Here is a 20955-nt window from a genome sequence, read left to right on the forward strand (position 1 = left end):
AACACGCGCTTAACCCTCCTGACGACGAGAACTCTGTCCGTCGTCAAATGTAATCTGGGCTCCTGCAGTGTGAGGAGCGATCACACGCACGAGGAGAGAGCTCTGGCTTCTGGTCTCGGCGTTCCAAAATTCCCTCTTTTGAGCAATTGCAACCCTCCTCTAGTTCTGTCACTTCTTTGTTAGCGGCAACTCAAGTCTGTAAAACAGTCGTGACAGCGGTGGCCCCAGCTACGCAGGCGGGCTCTTACGTAGCCATAGCTGGACCACTGAGGCTGCTGTATTTTGCAGTGGCTCAAGTTCAAGCCGTTCGAGTCCAGTCAGCCGGATTCGGTCAAATTCTGCCCGTAAGCATTCATACGTAGGGTACAGACACATTTGCCAGGACATTTGACGGTCTATTTCTATACTGCTATATGCCAAACTGCTACAAACCACTAATGCTTCTGCACCACGCCAGCTTCATCAGCCTTCGCCAAAATATCCTGCTTATACTGCTCAATGGTGCCAGGATACTTTAATACTTTGCCTTCTTCGCACACCCAGAGCTGCTTTGATGTCCGAGAAATCATGGTCACGTCGTGCGAGACCATGAGTACACCGCCTTCAAACTTATCAATCGCCTCCGCGAGCGCGTCCAGACCGGCAGTATCAAGATGATTGCTCGGCTCATCTAGCACAAGAATGTGCGGGTTGTTAAGTCCGAGGCAAGCGAACGCCACACGCGACTTCTGACCTCTGATCCTCCGAGTTAGCTTTTCCATGCCACAGCCCAGTACGCAATCCCCCTACTCATACTTACCCAGACAATAGTTGCATCTTCTGCAGGCCAAGCGTGCCCGTAATACCAAACGCGCCCAAATGCCGCCGATACTCTTCTTCGCTCTTACCTGGCCAATTCTTTGCCATCCACGCCACGGCGTTCAAGTTTAAATCCATAGCATCGATATGGTGCTGCGCAAAATACCCGATTCGCAACCGTGCGTTGCGAGAAACCATGCCCGACGTCGGGTTCACTTGTCCCGTCAAGACCTTCAGTAGTGTCGTCTTGCCCGATCCGTTAGCGCCCACAAGCGCGATTCTGGAGTCCAACTGCACGTCCATATCGACGGCCGAGATAATCGTTCGACCAGTGCTGTACGCGAATGACACATTCTCTAGCTGAATGATGGGCGGCGATAATTTCTCGACTTGCGGGAACCGGAATGTGAGAGTCTGGTCCTCTTCTGGTGGTTCTAATATCGGCAGCTTCTCGAGCTTCTTGATTCGACTTTGCGCTTCCTGCGACTTGGCCGCGTTGTACCTGAACTTGTCAATGAAAGCTGGACGGCTCGTTAGCTTCGACAACAACAATACGTCAGCGCATGGAACACGTACTCTGTAGATGCTTGCGGTATGCCATCTGGTTTTCGTACTCCCGCTTCAGGTTCTTCCGGCGCTCCTCTCTTGTCGCGTAGAAAAGGTCAAAGTTAGAGTTCTTATAGTAATCCAATCGTTCAGAGTGTTGATGAATGATGTCCGTCGCGACCTCGTTCAAAAATGCTCGATCATGTGAGACAACCAACACTGTAGACGGATATCCCTGCAGATAGTGCGACAAGAACGTAATTGAAGGAACATCCAACATATTAGACGGCTCATCCAGTAGCAGCAAATCAGGTTTGCAGAACAAAGCGCGCGCAAGCGCAAGTCGCATACGCCAACCTCCAGAAAACGATTTGGTCGGGTTCATCTGTTGCGCAGCTGAGAACCCGAGACCGGCGAGAATACTGGCCGCGCGGGATTCAGCCTTGTCGCTCTCCATCTCGGACAGCTTCGCGTAGACCTCGGAAAGCATCGAATCGAGTTCGCTGCGCTCGGATTCGATGGCCTTGCGCTCTTCTTCGGTTTCGGGGTTGCCTTCCAGTTCGCCAGCCTTCGCTTCAAGCTCTACCAGCTGCTTCGTGATTCTCTGCAAATACATCAGATTGAAGCATGTTACAAGAATCGCAGATAAACTCACGTCTTGGTCAAGCAGCAAATGCTTCCGCCACACGTCCGCGTCTAAGACTGACTGCAACGCCAGGGTGTCATCGCCGGTGACCTCCTGCTCAACATGCAAAATTGTGATATGCTTAGGGACCGCCAACTCCCGTCTGGACAATGCTCTCAACAGTGTAGACTTGCCAATACCATTCTGTCCAATCAAACCATATCGATGTCCATACGCGAGCGTCAGCGAAGTGTCAGACAGTATCCGCTTTCCTGCTCCGACGTATAAATCAAAGTTGTCAATCTTAATATCTTTGCTCTTTCCTTGCGCAGCACCACCAAGCATAAGCGGATTGATCTCCATGAAAAACTTGTCGTAATCCTCGTCGGTAGGCGCATTCAGCAATTTTGAAGCCTCGTATTCGACGGTCTTCATAGCACGCTTCTCAAGCTTAGCTTGAATCTTGCGTTCTGCCTTTTCAAGCTTCTTCTTATCGACACGAGAGTCAATCTTTCGTCCGCCAACAGAATCGATATCCACGTTCCCACCAAACAAACCGACAGAGGACGCGATGTCCCTCTGCGAACCGATTACCAGCGCCTGATCCAATTTCTTAGCGGCAGTGGAAGACTGCGACTGTTGCGCAATCAGAGGCGCAAGTTCAGAAAGCAATCCCTCGCATAATGTCGCGACCGCACGAGGGCTGGCTCCAGCATTGAGCAGCAAATCTCTGACGAACTCCACCTCAGCTTGTAAGTCGACGGCTGAAGACGTCGTAGAGATGTGGTTCATGTACCCCGCGCAGTACTCTGACACGACGGTGTCGATTGCTGGCGCTGCCTTACGGACTTGATCTGCTATCGACGGCATCTTCTGTCGATTATCGAGTATAAAGTCGTAAGTGGCGGTTAGCTATCTGGTGTCCTCGTGCCGTTCGTTCTTCGTACGTCCTGGTCCTCGATGAGCTCGCACCATAAAAACTTCAGGGACCTGAATAATCTCCAAAGTTGGCAAATATTCAAGTAGTGTCTTGGGAAACTCCCACTTGCAGCGATTCGACAAGCATGTATATGCGGCTGGAGAAAATTACAGTCGCTCCAAACGTCATCATACTTAAGGCACTACTATATCGATCAACAGGTCGGGACAAAATCGAGCACGCGCCAACCTTTATTAAATGTAAACAAAAACGATGCAACGCGCGTTAGGGTCCTACAACTATCACCAAACTTAAGAGCACAAACTTCGTATCCGACACCACATACATTGGCATTTGAAATTCATTGTCCTTGAATTCGGCTTATTATTCTGGCCGGTTGGGATTTGCACATTCTGACAGGATCGACAATGAGTTTTGCCGAATCGGTGACGAACGAGGGCACAAATAACGACCATTTACAATGCCACGATGAAAGGCATGACAGGCGGACACCGCCTGCTATAATACCATCTCGTATGTTGCGGTATATATCTGCTATGCCGTTTCATAGGCCTGGGTGTCGGGCTACGGGAGCTAACTTGTCACCAAGCCAAAAATACACAACACGAATCATGGGACGAAGATTTTGCGTCGGCGACACCATCTGCAGATTCGGTTATGCACTTACATCCAATTCTTAGGATTCCATCTGAAATCGAAAGATCGCAGAAACCGATCCGGTTGCATCTGCGCAATATTCGCGACTTTGCGACTGCGGCAACTGAGCTGAGCCGTATACTCGGTCTCCTGTCAAACTGTCGATCTGACTTGAATTCTAGTGAGAGGGGTAAAACTGACGGTCACAGGAAGCTGGTTGTAGCGGATCAAGTGTTAGAAGAGGCCGAAGCAATAGTTGCGTTGGCGGAGAATCGTGAAGAATATGGTGACGTGAGCGATGATTTGCCGCAACCAGCAGACTTGGCACTGGAATGTTCCGGGCATCAGAGACGACATTCGGCTGTTGGACGAAGTATACTACAGGAACTAGCAACCGTAAGCGCACACAGCAGTGGGAGTGATTCTCGCATCGGTGTCGAGCCCCAAGCAGACATGGCCCTAGATCTACACGAGGATTTCGATTTCGATGATGACACGGTATGGGACGTTGATACCGACGAGGAACCTGCATCTCCCGTTTCACAGAATATAGCAAAATCTAGTACTAGCACGACTAGTGCGAAGCTGAACTTTAGTGCAGAGGCATTGCCTGGTCTTATTGAACGGACGCATAAACTGATAGCCGAATTATCAAGTGCGCTGTGTAACTCGAACGAATCACGAGAGAACTCGTCGCCTTGAACTCCTACGATTTGGGCGATGTACGATATATGACGGGGCTTGTTGTATGTATATAATGATGGTGTACCACTGAAAAGTAAGGACTTGTATTCCTGCATATGTATAATAGCTGGATGATATCATTAGGGAATGTTGGGTTGCTCTCTGTATTTCTATCATATCTATGGCTTTACTGCCGCAAATCGCTGTATCATACTCTGATCCGAAGTCGTCTACGGACAGAGCAATCATTATCAGTCGGTAAACAGGCGAACAGGTACGCATTCTCGGATAGACCGTCTACTCCATGGCGACACTGCGAGATTGACCATCCTTTTACCTCCGGTTACCTGCCGTCTCCGCACGTAGAATTCCTTTATCTCTGCGATCAATTTTGTGGACTTTTTTGTACCGTGTTCGTGGGCTTTGTACAGACGAGCTCAGGATTCGTTACCTAAATATGATATGCATCTGTATCGTGTTGATATTGCCGTTGTAAATCTTTATGATACGAATAAACTAATTTTTCCAAGCACAAAAAAAGCTACTTCGAAACTCAACCGTAGCGATAAGCCCAGTAGAATTTCCATCGCACTTCTGGTCATTTTTTTGCATTAGCCGCCGCCGTCGTCGTCGTCGTCGTCGTCGTCGTCGTCGTGATATTGATTGTTAATAATTCAATGGTGTACAAAACCTATGCCTCTTCCTGGTCTCGAATTTCCCGCTATAAAATATCAAACTTATGCACAGAAGATAGTTAATAGTATACGTAAAATTACGGGCTCCCTCCTCTATTTCGCACCTTGCGGCCGAGACTCACAAACTTCAATAGTGATAGATATTTGCCAGTTGTTACTTAACGCGTCGCGCACTGGCAGCGAACCGCGCGTTGATTGTGTTGGCGGCCAGCTTGCCAAAACAAATAACAATCTCAGTGCAGCGCGTGGACAAAATGGCTTAACACCAAACGGCAACTATGAAACAGCGTAATTTAACATACACTATAATGAGCTCGAGTTAACAAAAAAAACCATGCGCTAGTTAATAACCACAAAATAAAAGCGACGAGTGATGAATACCAAATGTGAGGTGATATTTAATATATAGTCGACATTAAAAAAATATCTAGAGTACTAATAAAATGCGGTCGCGTTGTCCTGGATGGTTGCCGTGAGATGGTCGTGAGTACATTTGCTGCAAAAACCATGATCGAGATGTCCGCTGTCGTCGGAGGACAAAATAATGTGCAGAGACAACACGACGATTAGCCATCCAGGACGCAGCGACCGAAAACGACGAAAGCACAATTAAAAACGTTTAACAAATGAAAGAGAGAACCGTGCAAAGTACAAATCAAAAACAAGAAGAAAATTTATCTCTAAATGACCACCCAACGCGGTAAAAAAAACCCAATTGTATACAACAGTTAAAACACCCGCGCTGCGCACGCAATTTAACCCTTTTTTCGCACATCACACGCAATTAATTATTATATATGCCTGCAAATGAGAGGTAAAATAGAGAACAAGGGAGAAACAATCGTCTTTGATGAAGGAATACGAAACATCGGAATATATGAGGTAACAAAATCACACAAAACGCAGTCACTAATGTACCGTAAAATGATTCCCTTCCCGCCGGCATAGAAACCAACTCAAACCGCAACTCATTAGCAGTACGGCTATCACGCCGTTACTTTTGCTCGAGACTGCTGGCCGAGCTGCTGTTGCCGCTGCCATTCTCATTGCTGGTGCTCGCACTCGCACTGGCGCTTCCAGTTAAACTTCGCCGGCGGACTGGCTGGGGAGCGTCCTTACCGGCGAAGAGTTGCTGGTCCATGGCCGTGGCATGGCCACGCGTTGGAAGTCCTTGTGGATTGGGCGATGACGGGCGCATGTAAGTGTCTTTAACTGCCGTCATCATCGCGTCCATCGGGCTCGGGCCGGCGCCGGCCATGGATCTGAGCATCCGTGCGTGTATGCCGGGTGTGACAGGCTCCTGTACTGATTTTGGCGGTCCGGCGTAACGCCACCGAGGGGATGTTGGCGCAGGAGGAGCAGCAGCAGCAGGTGTCGTCGCGACCTGTGATGAGGGCGCGGTAGGATACATTGGTCGCTGGACGTTGGATGACATGGAATTTGCTCGCGACTGATCGGTCAACACCCGAGTGTCGACGCTGTGATATCTGTCTGATGTGTAACTGAGGAGCGGCGAGTCTATGAATGACTCATAATAATCGAGCGCAGCAGGAGACAAATCGGCCCCGCTGCTCAGCTTCCGAATTGGCTTGCCATGCCGCTGCACGTTGCCGATTGACGGGTCAGCAGATTTAAGATTCCGCACAACACTCCCAGTTCTTCGATTACGTCGCGACGTCACGGACAGCATGTCGACGTCGTCGTACTGGCCCATCCGCGACCCACGCGAAGTGAAGTAGTCGCCGTCCGCTTCGCCCATCGTCAGATCGACGACACTTGAGGCTGGCCCTGTCTGCGTCCGCATCGGTAGTGGTCGCGCTCCACGCTGCGGCAACATCATTTCCCGTTCCCGGAGCATTAGCTCTCGCCGTCGTAGCTCGAGCTCTCGTTCCCGCATGGTCAGGTCCTGAAGCGATGGTACCGGCGCCGTGCCGTTCATGTGACCAGACGTGCCATTAGGAGTGTTTCCGCCACTACTGCTAGCGCTTCCATTGGCATAAGCGACAACTTCAGAGAACTCCTCTAGACCCTCACAAGAGCTCTTGCGGGATATCGAGGCCGATGGTCGATGTCCGTATCCGTTCTGCTTCGGGTATCCGTTCGGTGTAGGTGGTGCCGCATGGGGTCCGGGCCGGCGATTGGCATAGCCATTGGCTGATGGAGGAGGCGGCCGTCGGGCGGCGGCGATGGGAGTTATGGATGATTGTCGGGAAATAGGTGGAGGATTAGAAGACGTAGAAGAAGTAGATGTCTAAATGTTCTGTTAGCATTTCCGCCACCAGTTTTCACGTAAGATTTTCCATACCCGTGACTGATTGACTTTGTTGAGACGTGATAGTAATATGTACAGCATTTCGAGTCTTGGCGTCTTGATGCCGGCTGCATCGGCCATCTTGAGCGGATTGGACAGCATAACCTCGATCTCCATCGGTCGCTTAGCAACGTAATCCTGGAACATCATAGATTGCTTCTGGACGGCGACAATGGTGTCAATGATTTTAGGTGCGAACGTGAACTCGTCGAAAACACAAGCTTGTGACTTAGCAATCTGGACTAGCTCTGATATAACGCCGGAGATAATGGAGCGTGCTCTAGGAAGTGAGATAAGTGAAGATAGGTTCGACTCCTCCATTATGACTGACAAAGGATGGAAGGCAATAGGACCAATTGATTTCTCCCACTGCTGCTGCCGTATGTTCTTCGACACATTGCACTTGACGGAACCAGCCTCCAGAGTAAGTGCAAATGACTCGGCCATATCATCTACTAGTGATGCATCTTTAGGGACATATTTTGCGTTGGCACCAAGCCAGAACTGCGCTGCTGAGTCAGTCTGCTCAAAGTCCGCTGGTCCGGTCTGCGTGACGGCAGTATCGCAAACAAGGGAGAGGACAACATTATCCTTGAACGCTTCGTCGAAATATGATTCTATGCCCAGGCCACAGGTAGTGTTGACAACAATGCAAGTATGTCCTGGAGTAACGACAGACTGAATCACAGCGGACAGGTCGTAAACGTCCGGTAGAGCTTTGACACAAAGGAGTATATAGTCATAACCACCCGGAGGAACGGTCACGTCGTCGACAGATTTGACAACTGCCCACATCAGCATTACGGGCCCGCACAGATCTCGCGCAAAATAACATACCTTGGTATGGCCGAAACCGCTGTGTACCGAGCTGATCTGATTTAAATGACACTCCATAGTTGTAAACAATGTCGTACTGTGATTTCCACACAAGTGAGACATCCGTAGCGTTACTGGCCGTCAGCCGCCACGACAGAAAAGCAGATATCGGGTTGCTTCCGACTATAGACTGTCAGTATCATACGGCGCAGCCAGACAATAAATGAATCTAACGCACCAGATAGGACCTTTAGTCTACTGCTATCCGCCGCCGAGCTCATGCTGACAAAGGTTGTATATTCGGACCAGAATCAGGTCTCGATGATGTAAACTATGTGAGGTGGACAGCAGAAACTGTTGCTGCGCCTGCTCTCGCTCTCCCGACTGGGATTGCAGTAGACAATGCTTGTACGGTAATGTAGTTCTCACTGAAAGTCCTGCAGAGCGCCGGTGAAGACTATAGTTCACCTGATCTAAGACATGTCAGACAAATCCAAAACTGCCCTGGCCCAGAGTGTCACGTCGCCATCCGACTGAAGACAAATTATTTGACTACTTGAAGCGCTTGATCAGAATTGGAATAAGTCCAATTGACAGAGTTGTACTAGAAGCGGTGCCAAAAATAGCTGTAGTCGAGGAGGGAGGGCTGTGTTGAAGATGACGTACATACCTTTGTGAAACGCCAACTGGACGAAAACAACCTCAAAAAGGGAACGACAAATGAGAAAGAGCGAAAGAAAGTCTAGAGGCCCTCTCGAACTACGTACATGCGTGCCGACGATAGGATGCTGACGACGCGTTTCTGCTGGCGGGAGACGAGAAGAGGAAGCTGGGAGTAAAATATCTAAGAGCTGAACAAAGAACGATCGTCAGCAAATGGTCTGCAGCCAAATTTGTACGGCGATGTAGAAAGCCAATGTCTGGTGATCGAGGTTGGCGATAGAGAAAATACCATGACAACGTCGTGGTATTTTTCGTAGTTAGTAACGAGCCAGCCTACGTCGATCACGTCGCATCTTCTTCATCCGTTCGCATGACGCCGAGAGTGCACAACAAGAAATTGGACGTACCTAGCAAGAACAAATCGTAACAGGGTATTGTAATGAACGCCGAGTGTGACTGATGGCTAAGAGGCAGACGCAGTCTAGGTATCGGTCGAATAAAAAATACGTGCGACCAGGCACACTGAACGAACAATCAATGCCACACGGAACTGCGAGCAAGCACGGGAAGGTGCAAGGTGGTTGACGGTTGAACGATGCGCGACTGATAGTAAGGCCAGGAGAGAGCGGTTCGACGAGGAGAGGCCAGAGAAGAGGTTGAGGCAGAGCGGGTGAAGACGAAGGGCAGGAAAAGCGAGTCTCGTCAGCTTGAACAGAGCTTGAGTAGCCAGGAACAGCGTTAGCGTGTGGAGAGCGCGAGGCAGCGCGCCAGCAAGCAAAGCCGCCTTACGCTGGTACCGACGTTCTCGCACTTCGGGCATATGTCGACGGGCGAACAAGTTGCGGCGCGACACACTCATTAGTGCGCGACATGAAACCGGGGTTGCTAATTTCGAGACGACACAACGGATGCACGGATCACTGCGGCCTGGTTCGCACATTCCCCAATCCTTAATTTTAAACAGTTGTAGTTAGACATTTTGCATTTTTACTCGGAACTACGGACAGGCACAGTTGTCAAAGACACTCAGTGGGCTCAGTCAACGGGCAGAATGCAGCAGTCGACACAGAGAAACTCAACTGGTGTTAAAGCGCCGCCACACCCCCAACGCAATCGCGAACAGTAAGGCCTTATAGCAACGAATCGCACCTCGGAAGCTGGGCTCCCGAAGGCAACCGAGCCGCCACAGAACAAGCCACAGGCCCCCCAATACGGCTAGGGATGCACGTGCATGAGCTGGAATAGGAAGTGGCCGCGTGGATTCTGAGTTGTAGCGTGGCGTGGATCGTGTGCTGGGCCTTTCCCGTAGTCCTGCCTTGACGAGACCGAATACGGGGAGCCTGTTGCAGCGATCGGATGCTCCATCCGTCAGGTTCTCGGAAGCAACTCGAGAAATCGGGCTGGCAATCCGCAGGGTAAGGATCCACGCAGTCTGACATAATAGACCGTATCCCCTAAAGCCAATCATGTCTACTGCTCCGAAGAATAAACTCTATGTGGCCCGTGACTCCAGGAGCAAGTTCTATGTCCCGCTCTTACATAATATTAGCGAGTTATGATTGTGAGAAGTGCAGCTGGCCAGTTACAAGAACAAACGACAGCCCACAAGATGCTCAAATGCGGCGCATGAGTGCAATTCGGGCATAAGTACGACGAGCTCTCCATAAATGCATGCGTGCTTGCTAACGACCGTTGGACCGTTGGGTAGTGGGAACCATCATAGCATTATATAGTTCAGCCTGTAAGCGAGCAGATAACTGAACAAGATTCCAAGCTGAGCACACGTCTTCGGTTTTCGATGGCTCTTCCAAAATGCACACCAAGTCGCCCGTATCTTAACCCGTAACAGTAGAAATTGTCCATTCAAGAGTGAGCATATCATAAATGTGTTGTCGTTCTGGGTGCGGAGCGTGGGCCCATTTGACTTCCTATCGTGGACAGCGCCACTCTGGCCCGTGCAGTGCTTTTCCTCGTGGTTTCTACGATCGCTGGGTCCAATATCATGTCTTGATTCGGAAACTGCAAGTTATTGGATACGAAGACTTCTGTTAGCTTTTGTTAAATCGCGGACTCGATGGGGTGTGACAAGCATTGAAGGTTTTGTGCAGACTCAGCTACCTTAACAACACGACAGTTGCCCGAACGAGCGATCCTCTAGCCACAAGAACCTTTTTTGGAATTTCGAACACTCTGCTGATTTCGGCTAGACTGATTGGGCCGATGGTCGACTCGGCACGACAATTGTCACAACCCTATCCTGCTTTGTGCTATTTATAGCCGTCGGAAAATTGCTACTCATAGACAGTATTTTACTGGCACCTGCACACTCCACTGTGCCAATCATAACTTGGCAAGCATTTTGTTTTCGTCTCCAACTGACGCATCTTCATGTTCGGATTCATTTATTTATCGAGATTAAGCTACCTTCTGGCAAAGTGGTCGGCGAGTCAGTAGGCAGGCGGCATCCGCTCGACATTACAACTTGGACCGTGCCACAATGGGCACGCGACCATGTCGGAAAATAAAAAATGCTCCTGCAAATTTGTTATGTTCGAAACGCGCGTTAGTTCCTGTCTGGCACGAAGCTTGGTTGCTATTATTACATTATACTAATACTAACTGATAATCAACTTATTTGTCAGATTGGTCAACCACCGGCTGGGTCGGACACTGCGGCTAGGCGTGTCTACTCCCAAGTCGACATTATTGCCGACCGCCGGTGGAACATAACCCTGAGTCGTTCCACCCACACCGTCGGTCGGCTCGAAATTCTCCGACTGCCGGGATCTTGCCGGGCAGGTTTCATGCATGATTTCAACTGGTTCGCAGTCCTACGTAGACTGTCTGTGATGTGTTTAGCTTCAACTGGCTGATCTTTTCCTATGCGCATCGGCCGCGAAAAGTCTGCTTACGACTTCTGGTTTGCCTTATCGCGATTTTCTTTCACTAGACGGGCATTATTGTATTGATATGCTGCTTATGATTCTACTGACTACTTGCTGTACCTCTGTAGTAAATATCTGCAATTGTGCACACGCGGAACCGTATTGAATCAATCATTCCAGTCGCATGCGCAGAATCAAATATGCCTCAGTTTGGTTCGCAGACACATTGATCCGCGCCAGCCAGCAAACCTACTGCACCCCTGAAACACCGTACGTTTGATATTCATAGGACCCCGACATGACTGTGAATTGTACGTATGATACCACGTTATTTTTGTCGAAGACTTAATGCCGCAGGTGGGATGTTCTGTTTAGCTAGGCGAATTCCCGTGCACTGCGATGTTCTTTCTGTGGCGTAAGCAAGCTGTCAGACTATTTATTAGCACGCGCCTATTTACGTACAGATTAGAATATTGGCCCTAACCCTACCAAATTTTATTTCGCCAGCGTCGTACCTACTCAATTGGGCGTGCGGCTATAGCGAAAAAGGCCTAGCGCCTCAATTCACCGCATTGGATCCCACGCGTGGATTCAAGAACGGCCCACTCAGCTATAGCGATCATAAGTCTGCGGGATTGGGTTAGGGTTCTATCTTCGAAGCATGCCTGGAACATGTCAAGTAGAATTTGCGGCCGTCTTCATTAATTAGCATAAAACATCTTCGTTCGACTTCGTTGCGGTATTTAGATCAGCGTTTGAGGAAAGCCTTTATTTTTTTATACCACCTTCCGCAGGCAGAGCATAATCGGCCGAAATTTTGTCATCGTCGAGGAAGAACACATTTGGAATATTGTCAATTGCACAAGCACCGTTAGGAGGTACGTTGGCAGCTAATTTCTTCGCCATTGTGTAAAACGACTGCTATAAGGTGTCAAAAAAATTAATAACGTACCAAGGAAATTCCCAAAAATGAACTGTAGAGCCAGTATAACGACTGGAGCACGAATGTGTCGAGAGGCGCACACCTGAGTAAACAAGTAACTCAGGGTTAGCAGAACGCGTTGGTAGGACACCAGTTACCCGGTAACAGATTTCGGCCCAGTCCGAATACAGCTAGTGTTAGACCAGAGAATTGAATGCATGCATTAGCTGAGTATGGGTTACCACTAGGATTGGGTTAGGGCTAATTTTTCTGTATAATCTGTAATTAAATAGGCGGTGTGATTAGAAGTCGTTGCGCCGCAGTGGACCGGCGCCGTCGGACATGGATCTGGCATTGGAAAGATGTCTTCTGTTTGCGGAAGCGTAAGTAAAAACAAAATGTTCGGCCGCGTCCACTTTGATCGACCACCGTACGTATGCGTTTGCTGGACTGCAATGCCACGCCATCAGCGTACGCTGAAAGAAAAGTTGCAACTGTCCAGTTCTCCGTCATCAATATTACAGTACGGAGTCTACGGTCTACGGTGTCACACCCGGTAAATGTAGTAAATCCACATATATAATCTGTGGCCGTCAATTAACCATCATGAAAGTTCCACATCCCATCATGTACATTACATAAATAACTGGAATTGGTTTGAAATGTAGCAGCCTTGGGACTAGTTAGCTCCGCGGATCATGACGACTTGTTAGTGCATGTCCGAGTTGTGTGGACGGACGAAACCACGCACAATGACGTCACAAAAGCTTAGCTGCTGGCTTTGAATTTCAATCCTTGAAAGCAATTGATCGCGCCACGTGTGCATGAAGTGCCACATCTCGCGATGTTAGATCCATTGCCATCTGATAATATTGCTACTATTTCATTGAGCAAATTGAGGTGGGATGAAGGTTGCAGCATCGAAGCACGTAAAGAATCGCTTATTGTAAACCGACCCTGAACAAATATTTGCCGCAGTTTGCCGCGATCGACAGCGGGATTTGGAAACAACCTGCATGGCAGCCAGCAGTCATGCATGCTATGCACGTCAAGCCAATGGACGGACGTTGCACTTGGCCGTGGCCGGCCGTCGGGAATATAAGCCCCGACTATCTTCCTACCCGATTCAACACTGCCAATTCCGTTGACGCCCATTACTATCTGTCTTTGCTATTGATTCTAATACGCTATTGTTAACGTAGACGAAATGCCGCTTAGCAGACATATTTCGCCGGAAGAGTTGCTACAGAGGCACCAGGAGCGGTATAAGATCCAAAGCGGCAGCAAGTTCACGATGTTTGGCGGCCAGCCCGGCACAAGTGGGCGCAGCAAGCACGTCGCGTCACCTTATATCAATCGATACACTGCATGGGAGCCGATTCCGAAATAGTGCGTGTGTGTTGGATTAGTTTGTGGTGTGGTGGAGTCTCGATCAGAGCTGACTGTCATGCCAGTGTCCTGCCAGCAAATGGAGTCGACGCCAAATGTAAGAATGACATGAATGATATTGACAACAACCGTAGTAGGATTGATGCTAAATGTGACCAGCGGCGTACCAGATCATTCACGACGATCTCGATCTTGACGGCAGACCGAATCTCAACCTCGCGAGTTTTGTCAGCACGTTTGTGGAGGACGAGTCCCTCCGCCTGACTGTCGAGAACCTCACAAAGAATTTGGCTGACAGCGATGAGTATCCTGCTCTAATGGACATTCACTCCCGATGCATCAGTATTCTCGGAAATATGTGGAACGCGTCGCCTAGTGAGAAGCCGATCGGGTCGGCTACCACTGGATCGTCTGAGGCCATTCATCTCGGTGGGCTGGCTATGAAACGACGCTGGCAAGAGAAGAGGAAGGCTGAGGGCAAGGATACTTCGAATCCCAATATCATCATGGGTGCCAACGCCCAGGTGGCTCTCGAGAAGTTTGGTATGACATGTTTCTGAATATCCTCCGTCAGGTTCTAACATCGAACAAACAACAGCACGGTACTTCGAGGTCGAGTGCCGACTGATCCCAGTCAGCGAGGAATCAAACCATTGTCTCGACGCGTCCAAAGTCCTCGACCACGTCGACGAGAACACGATCGGTATCTTCGTCATCATGGGATCGACATACACGGGCCACTACGAGCCCGTCGAGCAAATCGCAAAGATGCTCGACAAGTACCAAGAAGAAACTGGGATCGACATCCCGATCCACATTGATGCTGCCAGCGGCGGCTTCGTTGCCCCGTTCTGCCATCCTCACACCGTGTGGGACTTCAGATTGAAACGTGTGCATAGCATCAACACGTCCGGCCATAAATACGGATTAGTGTCTGCCGGATTGGGGTGGATTATCTGGAGATCGGAGGACTATCTCCCAAAGCACCTCGTCTTTGAGCTCAAATACCTCGGTGGTGTGGAACAGAGCTTCAGTATGTCGTACGTCGATAGGGAGGCTTGGAGCGCGTTACTAACTGACCTAGCTCTCAACTTTTCTCGGCCCGGACACCAGGTGATTCAGCAATACTACAACTTCATCCACCTTGGCCTAGACGGCTACCGCCGTATCCAGCGCAACTCGCTGGCCAACGCGCGCCTTTTGTCCAATGTCCTCGAGTCCACCGGCTACTTCGTGTGCGTGTCTGAAGTCCACCGCAAGAAAGGCTTGCATAGCTACCTGCCCGGAATTGCCGAGGACAGCGACGACCCAGAGAACTACAACGCAGGTTTGCCGGTGGTCGCTTGGAGACTGAGTGATGACTTTAAGAAAAAGTATCCCCATGTCAGGCAAGCAAGCATTTCAACAATGTTGAGAGTAAAGGGGTATATTATTCCTAGTAAGTCCCTGCTGCAATAGACATATCAGCAGCCGCTGTCCTGACTAACATCCACCAGACTACCCGCTGCCATCCGACGAAGCCGACGTCGAGATCCTGCGCGTGGTCGTCCGTGAGAGCATGTCCGCCGACCTCCTCGAACAGCTGTGCGACGACATCGTCGTCATTACCGAGAGCCTCAAATCCGCGGACACAATCGACTTGGCCGCGCTCGCGCACCCTCTGCAGCAGATCCAGGAGCAGTCCCATATCGCACGTGCGGCCACGTCTTTGGGATCGCTGTCGGAGCCCGGCAGTACGACCCACTTGCCGCAAACTAAGAGTCACAGGCATGGCCATTACAAGGGCGTCTGCTAACTGAACTTGACATGTCTACGAAAAGAATTTATATGCCTGTTTTTTGTGAGAATATATAATCAAACTCCTTTGTGCGTGTTTTACTTGGGTACGTGATCTGTGTAATCCGACCTGCATACAGTCCTCGTGATTAATGATCCTGTTCCGGTCAACTACACACGCATCGCTTGTGAGCTCTCTAGCCTAACTAACGCTGCTATCGTACACCATTGACTCGGTCGAATGTCGCAACTCAAACAGTAATTGACCCGGCTCCTCCGTCCAGTCCAGTGCATCATAAACATTCTCGCCCGCCTCGTCAAGACACAACCGGGCATGCTGCTTCTTATCCAAGCCAACCCACTCCTTCGCAGCCACGAGCTGCCAAAATGCCGCTTTCCGTCGCCGATTGCCCCATCCCTGGGACCCGACGCCCTTACGGATCGAGTAACACGCACTCACCCGCTCGATGATCAGCGCGTGGGCAAGATTACCCATCAGTTTCTCGCTAATTGCTTTCATGAGCCATCGCGCCGCATCGTCGGCCGCCCCACCGCCCCGCGACCGCAGCAATTCTGATGAAATCAAGATCGTCCGCAACGCATACGTCGGCTGCGAGCATCGCGAGATATACGAATACGTTGCCGAATCCAGCAGCGGCTCCAGCGTGTCCGCTCGCGTCTTCGAGCTCAACGGCGTGCCAGACAAGATCAGACTCGCTGCCGCCATTTCATGCGAGCCGGCATGGTATTTCCACGCTTTGTCGTTCAAGAAGTCCTTGCGCAGTAAATCGTACGTGCTGTGCGCTAGCTTCCAGTCCCGGAGCATGAACCCGTAGTCGGCGAGTTTGCGCATCTGTGATTCGGCCGTCATAAAGCCGTAGGACCCGGTTATCGGGTCGTAGTTGCCTGAAGTCGCGCTCTGGGCGATGCCAGATCCCAGCCCCCTGTTATTGGAACCCAGAAATCGTCGAGACGCAGAGAAGAATCGGCCTGTTAATCCACGCCTGCTAGCCGCAATCTACGCGGGGTTAGCACTACACGAGTTTATATACCCTTAGAAGCGCAAGACTGACCTGATCATTCCAGGTTGAGACGCACCGTTCCATAAACGGTATCAAACTCTTCACTACAAGCTCGTGCACAAACGCGCGCATATTCTGTACGTCGCTGTCGAATATGTACCGCTCATGCTTTTCCGGTGGTGATTTCAGCAACGCAATCTCCTCAGCGGCGGATATCCATTGGGATGGTGGCAATAAAAGTATCGGTTCCGAAGACGACAGATCCGCTTTCGCTGATCGCAAGCGCACCATATGGCAGTGGAATCCAAAATGCCGCTTCATGCGCTCGAAAAGTGCGATCGATCTAACTTATGTTAACTCTCATACCTTACTGGCATAACCAATCGTCTGACTTACCTGTCGAGATCACTATGATCTTCGTCATGTATGAGCACGTAGTATCGCAAGTAGTCCTTGCTCATATACGGTGGCACAACCGCATCGTTGCCGGCTTTATACAGGCTCGATAATGTCTCGATCGGTTGTGGGTTTCTCGACGATATCGCAATAATCCCCGCAACCGGGTGAGCAAAGGATTCATGCGGAGATACTGGAGGAGATGCTAGTAGCCGTTGTAGGAATCTATAGTACAAATCATCGTGCAGACCCGCTGGTGGCGCCGCCAGATCTGTCGAAAAGTAACGAATGCCTTTGCCGAGGTAGATGTCGAGCAATGCATCCAGATCTTGTAAATCGAAGCATGGTGCCGTTGGTTCCTTTCGAGATTTTGGTGACGATTGTTGATGTGATGCCTGCATGGAGGGAAAGAGGGCCGAGGACGTGAAGCGGATACCAAAGTCGTCGAGAGTTGTCGAGATGCCTTGAGTATCTCGGACGACGACAGGCCCGGGTATGACATCGCCAAATGGCCGAAACAGATCAAGGACGGACGCGAAACCTTTGTCTCTGGCGAAATCGTTTGCGTCGTTAGACGCGAAAATGGAGACGCGCGGTGTGAATGATTGCGCTATTAAGGAGGCAACTGCGGAAAGGTGTGACGGTGAGACCGCGTTACTTGGCGACAGGGGCCCTCCCGGCGATACAGCTGAATGCCCGGTTAGGAATGACGAGAAAGAGAGCGATAGTGATGGTGCTGGGGATGGTGATGGTGTTGTCGACTTCGGATGGGATAATATTCTTGACCGATCGAGTCCAGTGTATTCGGAGTCAGCCACCGAGGGCTCTGACAAAGAAGTTGGGATAGCGGCCATATTATTCGTATTCCCGTTCGCATTCTTCAATGGAGCGCGGTTGTATGACGAGATTCTGCGCCCTGCAATCTAGACCACCTGAGCCTGCTATTTAGTCCCGGCCGAATATCCAAGTGCTATTTTATGCCAAAGGTTCCATTTCACAACTGCGGAATCTCAGTCTCTAATTCTAATGTTTGATTGGTTGGAAGGATGAACGAACCACTCCAAAGAATGTAGCTCGTATACGGTCTGGCTTCCTCTGTAGCTGATGGCAAGTCAAGTTTCAGTCAAACCCCAACCCCACACAGCCGAATTCCGGCGCCAAATGCCCCAATTTTTACAAGGCAAATATTCAAATCGTAAATGTTCTGAATTCTTGAACGTACTATACACTTCGTATCTACAAAATTGCACCTTACAGAATACACAATGCGCTAATCTTCGTCCTCTTCAACTTGCGTGGGGGGTTGCATTGCCTTCGCAGTGTCTAGCTCTGCCTCAACAGCCTGCTGAAATTTCGCCTTACTCGTAGCAAAGTCCAGCAAATACTCGATCTCCATCTCATGTATTCGGTGTCCAAGTATTACCAGCGAATGGAGAGGCTCTCCACTCTCAATCTCTGCCAACTCTCCTAGCGTGGCTGCAACAAATTTCTGCGCAGATGATCCTAATCGCGAGACAGAAACGCACGGAGTGTCAGCCGTGTAAACTTTCTCATTCCTAATGTCTTCAATCTCTAATAGCTGCGAGGCGGCGGTCTCAATATTCATGTATCGCGGCGGCTCGTAGATCATTCTTCCACGAGCCATATTCTCGAAGCTCTGCTCCTTAACCTTGATATCTATGACTGTTACAATCAAATCCACGCATGATCGAGAGCCAATATACCTAATAACACCAACGTATGGAGACCGATCTTTCGGTTCTCTTTTATCCGGTCGTAAAAACTGTCCGGCTTCCAATTATCCATGAAAAAGACCAATGAAACAGTTTGTCCAAAGTTATATAGCTGCAGACCGCAAGCGCCCACTGCGTTCATGACCGAGGCATTGTGAATCGCCTCGAATGGGATCCCGAGTGATCGAGCTCGTATTGCAAGATCAGTATGTGTGGTAGCACTATGCACAGTGAGTCGAGAACTATCGGTCCAAAATAGAGAAGCAGTACCCGAATGGATCACCAACAACAAGAAATGCTACATCAACTTTGTCGGCACCTTCCAGAATTGCGCCACTTGAACTCTCAACCAACTCCCTATCAGCCAGAATGACCTCTTTTCCGTAAAAGCTCTCCTATGTATAACGTTAGCCATATGACTGGCTGATGGAAATAACTGACAGTATACCAAATCTTCTTTCGAAGCAGCCATCAGTATGCTAGTATATGCCTCCAAATACACTCGTGCGCATTTTTGCACGACCTTCAATCCACGGACAGTAATATCTTCAACGGAAGACAATCCCAGGCCTATTAAATATAGCATTTCGTAATATCGATTCGGACCACTAACCGATTGAGATTTACTACTAGTTTCTGCAAGAAATTTTGAAGTTACTGGTAGCTCATCAAGCATGAAACCGGCAACCGGGTAACGTTGGATCTAAAGGTCTAAACTTTAATTGCCCCTGAAAACTGTCGAGTAGTTATGAGATAGAAAGCACAGTCAGCTTCGAAGCAAGTTTCCAGAACGTCTCGTCAGTTAGTTATTATTAGTAAAGACAATTAAGCTAAAATTTAAATATATCCACAATAGCTAATCTATCTCTCTAATCCATTGCACCACATGCTTTGCCATGGCGTGATTATCATTCACACAGAATGCATGCTGGCAGTTATCCTCTGCAGAAGACACGACAAAATTTACATTTGATCTCGATGAATGAACTTCAATTATTTCGGCGCGTGTGTGATTCCCTACCCAGTGATCCTGAATATAAGTTAACGGGTTTCGAGTCAACGGTTACGGCTTAAGCCTGCGAAAATACCTCTTGTGCAAAGTAAGCTATTATCCTACCCTGTTTACTTCCGTCTTTATGTAGTGTGCCCCATAGTCCTTCCCAAAATAACAGTCTAATATCTTCCGTCTCCTCAGTGATCTTCTCCATCTCCTCGGCGCCTAAACTAACGCATTGGTACACTACCGATGGAGAGTCTAACATGGCTAGCGTCGCGTTTGTGGCATGCTTAGGGGGAAAGCGCATGAAAAACCTAACGATGACTTCCACTGCGGACCTTGGCAAGTAGCGAGTTAGATAATACACAGTTGACCCGGCTATATGAGCCAACTTCGGCACATGTGATATTATCTTCCGAAACTTGACCCCGGAGTCGCTCTCTCCTATGTTTTTGATCGTCGGGAACAACAGTATCGCAAGTCTAATGGCCAATTGAAGGTCTGAGTTGCTTATGCGCACAAGCAGATGTTGCATGAGCCAGCATCCTATACTGTGCCCGATCAAAACGACTTGTTTGTGAGCGCCCGCCGGCCCCATGTAACCGTGACTCTCCAGTAATTCTGATAGTAGTTCGAATTTATGTTCGACTTGATCTCTTAAGTTATAGTACCTCTGCTTCGAAAAATCTGTGTATCTGGACGTGGACATAGTATCACATCCGGCCTGTGAGACGCAGAGCATGCGCCAGCCGGGCAATTGTTCTCGGATAAGGGTCAGAAACGGAACGTAGTATTGCGGAAGACCGGGATTTCCGGGAATAAAGAATACGACACCAACTTCTTCACAATCTGGTGTTGGAAAGAGTGGTGGAACATCGTAGAGTACAGTAGGGAACCTGTGGGGGTAGACTTGCAAGACAAAGTCGCCGTTGGCACCCTCTGATGGCATAGCAAGACTCTGTAGCGGCAACATAAAAATAAGATACAAAACGGAGTATAACAAGCTATTTGCTACTCTATGAGCATCCTAAATAGCCTAGTTGATCATTGCGTCGTGGACGACTGCGCATCCTGGATGAGTAGTCCCGGGCCACCAGGCCCCCAGAAAACCCGGTCAGGGA

The 20955-nt window shown here is 49.4% G+C and overlaps 7 protein-coding genes across 7 annotated transcripts; 2 read left to right on the top strand and 5 right to left on the bottom strand.

Moving 5' to 3' along the window:
- Positions 1-368: 368 nt before the first annotated feature.
- Positions 369-3008, bottom strand: POJ06DRAFT_261657 (P-loop containing nucleoside triphosphate hydrolase protein). Its single transcript, XM_056188650.1, has 4 exons — positions 2000-3008; positions 1375-1948; positions 800-1319; positions 369-735 (listed from the first exon to the last, which is right to left on the bottom strand). The coding sequence occupies exons 1-4, from the start codon at positions 2837-2839 to the stop codon at positions 435-437; spliced, it is 2235 nt and encodes a 744-aa protein (XP_056040992.1). The 5' UTR covers positions 2840-3008; the 3' UTR covers positions 369-434.
- Positions 3009-3167: 159 nt separating this feature from the next.
- On the top strand, positions 3168-4493 carry POJ06DRAFT_261659 (uncharacterized protein). The gene is made up of 2 exons (XM_056188651.1): positions 3168-3422; positions 3499-4493. The coding sequence occupies exons 1-2, from the start codon at positions 3317-3319 to the stop codon at positions 4245-4247; spliced, it is 855 nt and encodes a 284-aa protein (XP_056040993.1). The 5' UTR covers positions 3168-3316; the 3' UTR covers positions 4248-4493.
- Positions 4494-5918: 1425 nt separating this feature from the next.
- POJ06DRAFT_202401 (ketopantoate reductase PanE/ApbA C terminal-domain-containing protein) lies at positions 5919-8332 on the bottom strand (the record flags this gene model as incomplete). Its single annotated transcript, XM_056185272.1, has 4 exons — positions 5919-7175; positions 7230-8020; positions 8073-8234; positions 8290-8332. The coding sequence occupies 4 exons, from the start codon at positions 8330-8332 to the stop codon at positions 5919-5921; spliced, it is 2253 nt and encodes a 750-aa protein (XP_056040994.1).
- Positions 8333-13410: 5078 nt separating this feature from the next.
- On the top strand, positions 13411-15797 carry POJ06DRAFT_286214 (pyridoxal phosphate-dependent transferase). Its single transcript, XM_056190217.1, has 6 exons — positions 13411-13910; positions 13976-14007; positions 14070-14453; positions 14509-14943; positions 14995-15348; positions 15407-15797. Exons 1-6 carry the CDS (start codon positions 13729-13731, stop codon positions 15703-15705), a joined length of 1686 nt encoding a protein of 561 aa, XP_056040995.1. The 5' UTR covers positions 13411-13728; the 3' UTR covers positions 15706-15797.
- Positions 15629-18173, bottom strand: POJ06DRAFT_34194 (ER-golgi trafficking TRAPP I complex 85 kDa subunit-domain-containing protein). The gene is made up of 3 exons (XM_056190898.1): positions 17105-18173; positions 16760-17051; positions 15629-16704 (listed from the first exon to the last, which is right to left on the bottom strand). Exons 1-3 carry the CDS (start codon positions 17956-17958, stop codon positions 15889-15891), a joined length of 1962 nt encoding a protein of 653 aa, XP_056040996.1. The 5' UTR covers positions 17959-18173; the 3' UTR covers positions 15629-15888.
- A 118-nt stretch (positions 18174-18291) lies between these two features.
- Positions 18292-19517, bottom strand: POJ06DRAFT_261681 (tetrapyrrole methylase). The gene is made up of 4 exons (XM_056188652.1): positions 19286-19517; positions 19108-19232; positions 18829-19058; positions 18292-18781 (listed from the first exon to the last, which is right to left on the bottom strand). The coding sequence occupies exons 1-4, from the start codon at positions 19511-19513 to the stop codon at positions 18375-18377; spliced, it is 990 nt and encodes a 329-aa protein (XP_056040997.1). The 5' UTR covers positions 19514-19517; the 3' UTR covers positions 18292-18374.
- Positions 19518-19622: 105 nt separating this feature from the next.
- POJ06DRAFT_303776 (uncharacterized protein) lies at positions 19623-20930 on the bottom strand. Its single transcript, XM_056190816.1, has 2 exons — positions 19926-20930; positions 19623-19867 (listed from the first exon to the last, which is right to left on the bottom strand). Exons 1-2 carry the CDS (start codon positions 20805-20807, stop codon positions 19694-19696), a joined length of 1056 nt encoding a protein of 351 aa, XP_056040998.1. The 5' UTR covers positions 20808-20930; the 3' UTR covers positions 19623-19693.
- Positions 20931-20955: the final 25 nt, after the last annotated feature.

The sequence above is a fragment of the Lipomyces tetrasporus genome, assembly GCF_029532465.1.
Source record: "Lipomyces tetrasporus strain NRRL Y-64009 chromosome Unknown POJ06scaffold_11, whole genome shotgun sequence".
In the NCBI taxonomy this organism is placed as follows: Eukaryota; Fungi; Ascomycota; class Lipomycetes; order Lipomycetales; family Lipomycetaceae; genus Lipomyces; species Lipomyces tetrasporus.